The following is a 4,956-nucleotide window of genomic DNA, read 5'->3' as shown; positions in this document are numbered from 1 at the left end:
GCCCCCAGGGCCATGGGGGGTTCAGATCCCCCCACCCCGATCCATGGGTAGGGGTCAGGGGGGAGTAAAACAGGGTGGGGGAGGGTCAAATCTCTATGTGAGGAGGGGTGCATCCCCCTGTCCCCATATAGGGCGAACATTTTGCAGAGGTTCCTGTGGTCCCTTTGGGGGTGCCAGGGCGGGAACGTGGTGCCATCGGGGGCTGTTCCCTCGCTCTGCCCAAAATCCAGCCCGTCCTGGTTGCCATGGCAATACGGTCCTGTTCCCCCCCTCCCATCTCTCAGTGTCACCCGCCAGCCACCGCGCATGTGTGTGTCCCCCCCCCACCAGGACTGGGGGGACATTGCTCTGGCTGGGGGGAAACTGAGGGGGAAAAGCAGGGGTTGGCACCCACCGTTGTCCCCTGTCCTGGGGGCCACATGGAGAGGGGACAGGGGGACAGGAATGCCAGGCCCTGGTGATCCCCCCTTTTCCTCCGGTGGTGAGAGGCTGTCCATGCCAGCACAGGACCCTCGGTGTACCAGGACATTGGTACATGGGGTGGTGGCAGGGGACAGCCAGGCCCTCCCCTCCTTCCCGGGGCACACATGTCCCCCACAGGACCCTTTCCATGGCAGGGCCAGGGTGCTGCTGCGCTCAGCTGTGTCCCCAGCCTGGTGTAGGGATCCCTCTGTGGGCCCAGATGCTGCGCTGAGCCCCCTGGGGGAGAGGACCCTGTCAGGCGGGGGACAGGCAGTGACATGGGAGGGGTAGAGGTGCTGTTGGCACTTGGAGGGGCTGTGGATGCTGCTGCCTGGCGTGGGCATGGCCACGCTGTCCCCCTTCCAGTCTGTGTCCCCATTCCCATCCCTGTCCCCGGGGTATCGGTGTCTGCCAGCTCCCCTTACCCATAGCTGGGTCCTGTGCCCAGTGCCACCACCACCACCATCACCATTGCCGCCACCACCACAGCCACTGCTGCCATCCGGGCCATCCACTGTCCCCATGGCAACGAGCTGCCAGTGCTGGATCCTTCCCGCGACCCCCTGCATGATGCCACCCCCCTGACCCTCACTGAGCCCCCTTCAGCCTCTCCTCCCCAGCCACTCCCAGCACTCCCTCAGCGCGCCCATGGCAGGGGCCCAGCGGTGTCAGGGCCCCCCCCGTGTCGGGGTTCACCCCCCAGGTGCTGAGTCATGTCAGGTGCAGCCCCTGGCCTCGGGTGCTGAGTCACGGGTGGGAGCCAACCCCTGCCCACCCCCCACGGTGCTTTGGGGGGCACTGAGCCTGTCCCTCCCCAGGGGGGCTTTTTCGGTGGTCCGGCGCTGCGTCAAGCTCTGCACCGGCCATGAGTACGCCGCCAAGATCATCAACACCAAAAAGCTCTCAGCCAGAGGTAGGTCCCCCAGAAACCCTGGGACACCCCAAGACCCTCCCAGCACCTGGGGGTGCCCCTGGGGCCACCCCAGCCCAGCCACATGCAATACCTATGGAGACACTCCTGGTACCCAAGATACCCTGATGCCCATGACACCTGTGACAGCCGTGACCCCTGTGGTGCTGGTGGCACCAGGTTCCAGTGAGGAGGGGGTGCTCCAGGGAGTGGGGTCTGATCCTGTCCTTCCCTATTATCCCCCTATGCCTCCCCTGGGGCCCCTCAGAGCCTGGGCTGTCCCTGAGGGGTATTCTGGGGGTATGCAGATGTGAGCAGACAGCGTGTGTGTGTGTGTACAGGTATGTGTGTACAGGTGTGTGTGTACGGGGGGAGATGTGCACAGGTGAGCTCTGTGTGTGTGCACAGGTGTGAACTCTGTGAGTGTGCAAAGGTGACCTCTGTGTGTGTGTGCACACAGGTGTGAACACTCTGTGTGTACACACAGGTGTAAACACTGTGTGTACACAGGTGTGAGCTGTGTGTGTATGTGCACAGGTGTGAACTCTGTGTGTGTGTGCACAGGTGTGAGCTCTATGTGTACACAGGTGTGAGCTCTGTGTGTGCACAGGTGCGAGCTCTTTGTGTACAGGTGTGAGCTCTGTGTGTGTGTGTGCGTGCACAGGTGTGAGTTGTGTGTGTGCAGAGGTGATCTCTGTGTGTGCACAGCTGTGAACTCTGTTTATGTGTGCACAGGTGTGAGCTCTGTGTGTGTGCATGCCCAGGTGCAATCTGTGTGTGCGCACAGGTGAGCTCTGTGTGCGTGCACAGATGTGAGCTGTGTGTGTACACAGGTGTGAGCTCTGTTTGTGTACAGGTGTGAGCTCTGTGTGTGTGTGCGTGTGCACAAGTGTGAGCTCTGTGTACAGGTGTGAGCTCTGTGTGTGTGTGTGCACAGATGTGATCCGTGTGTGTGCACAGGTGTGAGCTGTGTGTGTGTGCAGGTGTGAGCTGTGTGTGCATGCAGTGGTGTGAGCTCTGTGCACTAAGGTCTGAGCTCTGTGTGCACAGGTGTGAGCTCTGTGCACACAGGTGTGTGATGTGTATGTATGTGTGCACAGGTGTGTGTGTGATGGTGGGTCTGTGCACACGTGTGAGCAGTGGAGGGTATCTGAGTGTATGTGCACAGATCTGTGTTCACAGCGTGTGTCCATGTACAGATTTGTGTGTTCATGGAGTGTGTGTACACACGTGTGAGTGCACACCTGTGAGCAGGGGACCTACGTGTGTGTGTGCAGATGTGCGTGTCCTTGGTGTGCACCCAGGTGTGATCAGGTAGGGTGTGCATCAGTGTGTGTGTGTGTGTGTGTGTACGCACAGGGGTGGGCACTGCTGTGTGTTGTACACCTGTGAAGAGGGCAGGTGCCTGTTGGGTGTGATGGGGTGTGCACACAGCTCAGCAGGGGGTTGTGCAGATGTGGGATGTGTGACAGTGTGCAGGAGTGTAGGTGTTTGGGGGGGTGCACCTGGGTGAGAGGCAGTGTCCAGTGACACAGTGTGGGTGTGGGTGTGCTCTGTGTGTGTCTGTGGCCATGGCTGCGTGCACAGGCTGAGCAGTGAGTGCAGGGGGGTGCCCACAATGTGTGTGTATGAACTGTGTGTGAACTGTGTATGTTCACACACACATGCATGTGCAAGGGGGGATGTGAGCAGGTGCACACACCTGTCCACATATCTGTTCCCTCGTGTACAGACACACCCATGGGTGCAGCTGCACACACAGGTACAGGTGTGTGCTCCTACAGTGGGCAGTGCAGTCACACATGGGAACAGTCACACAGAGGCACAGCTGCATGGATGTACAGCTGCACACACAGGTACCTCCACAGCTGCACACCCCAGTACACACCCACAGACCAAGGTACAGAGATGCACATGGGTGCAGCCACACACACACACATGTACACCTGTGCACACAGGTACAACCACACAGCTGTACAACTGCACACACGGGTACAGACACACACAGGCACATCCGCACATGTGCACAACTGCAGGTGCTACCCCCACCTGGACACGGACACCCCCATACACATGCACACCCACACACCTGCACACCTGTCACACATATACAACCACACGCCTGCACACCCGCACACGTGTACAGCCACAGGTGCTTGCCCACATGTGCACTCCCATCCATAGGTGTGTACCTGCGTTCACACATACACACCCACACAGACGGGAACAGCTGCATAAACATACACACGTGCACACCTGTGCATGCCAGTGCACACCTGCACACATGTGTACACGCCCACATACACATGCACACACGTGCAAACCTGCACATACTTGCACACGTGCACACCCAGACACACATGCACACGCCCACAGGTGCACACACACCCCTGGCCCCTGTGCCCACCTGCACATGCGCGCAGAGCCACGCGCCCTCCCACGGGGACGCCTGTGGCTCCTCTCCCTGAGGCTGGGCCGGGGACAGATGCCTGGGGTGGGGCGTGTTGGGGGCAGGGCAGGTGCCCCCCTGACCCCTGCCCCCCCCAGACCACCAGAAGCTGGAGCGCGAGGCGCGCATCTGCCGGCTGCTCAAGCACTCCAACATCGGTGAGTGACCCGGGGACACCTGGGGACACCTGGGGGGTCTCACTGCTGGGGTCCTGCCGGGGGCCACCCAGGGACATGCTGGGTGCCACCACGGGGTTGTACCCACCCTGGGAACGTGTGGGTTGCCACCCAGGGACACCCTGGATGACACCCTGGGGACACACGCTGGGTGTCCCTCCGGGGTTGTGTGGGGTCTCACCCCTGAGGCCCTGCTGGGTGCCACAGTTGGAACACTCTGGGTGTGGGTGTGTGGGCTGCGTGTGACACAGACACGTGTGTGTGCCACTCGTAGCGTTTGGGGGGGGCTGGGGAGGGCTTTGGGAACTGAGACTGAGCCTGTCCCTGTCCCTGTCTGGTCCCCACAGTGCGGCTCCATGACAGTATCTCTGAGGAGGGTTTCCATTACCTCGTCTTTGACCTGTGAGTGTGGCTAGGGGGTCCCGGGAGTTCGGGGGGTGCTCAGGGAGTCTTGGGGGGGGTCCCTGGGGTCCTGGGGTGACACGGTGCCTGGCTGTGTTTCAGGGTGACAGGTGGTGAGCTCTTTGAGGACATTGTGGCGCGGGAGTACTACAGCGAGGCCGATGCCAGGTGAGCCCCTGTGCCCCTCCAAACCCCTGGACACCCCTACACCCCTCCAGTGCCCCCCACCCCGGGAGGCTGCAGGGATGGGGCAGCTCCAGCAAGGCAGGCAGGGGGCACCCAGTGGGTGGGGGCATGCCCCCCCCACCTTCCCATTATTGTAATCCCTCCACCAGCTCTGTCCTGCTGCTGGGTGGGGCTCCCCTATGTCCCACTCGCCACCCCATGCTCTCCCCTCTGCCTCTGAGGCCTGGCACTGTCATGACCTGTGCTGGGGGGGCTGGTGGCAGGTGGGGGGCCCCCAGGGCCCCCTGGTGCCGTCCCCAGCCCCCAGTGCCCTGTGTGCCGCCGTGTGCCTCTCCCCGTGGTCTCCGGGCTTTCACAACATTGTTTCTCCC

General features: G+C 61.5%; 1 protein-coding gene across 1 annotated transcript in view; it reads left to right on the top strand.

The window, feature by feature from the left end:
* Window positions 1–1,110: 1,110 nt before the first annotated feature.
* Window positions 1,111–4,956, top strand: part of CAMK2B (calcium/calmodulin dependent protein kinase II beta) — a 16,299-nt gene continuing 12,453 nt past the window's right edge. Inside the window, exons 1-5 of the mRNA XM_029963976.1 lie at window positions 1,111–1,375; window positions 3,920–3,979; window positions 4,345–4,399; window positions 4,502–4,567; window positions 4,735–4,751. Coding sequence (XP_029819836.1) covers window positions 1,111–1,375; window positions 3,920–3,979; window positions 4,345–4,399; window positions 4,502–4,567; window positions 4,735–4,751 — 463 coding nt within the window. The remainder of the gene's footprint in view (window positions 1,376–3,919; window positions 3,980–4,344; window positions 4,400–4,501; window positions 4,568–4,734; window positions 4,752–4,956) is intronic.

The sequence above is a fragment of the Manacus vitellinus genome, unplaced genomic scaffold (genome assembly GCF_001715985.3).
Source record: "Manacus vitellinus isolate BGI_N305 unplaced genomic scaffold, ASM171598v3 scaffold_105_pilon, whole genome shotgun sequence".
In the NCBI taxonomy this organism is placed as follows: Eukaryota; Metazoa; Chordata; class Aves; order Passeriformes; family Pipridae; genus Manacus; species Manacus vitellinus.
Note: the sequence above shows the minus strand (reverse complement) of the source record. Positions and strands in the feature narration are given on the sequence as shown.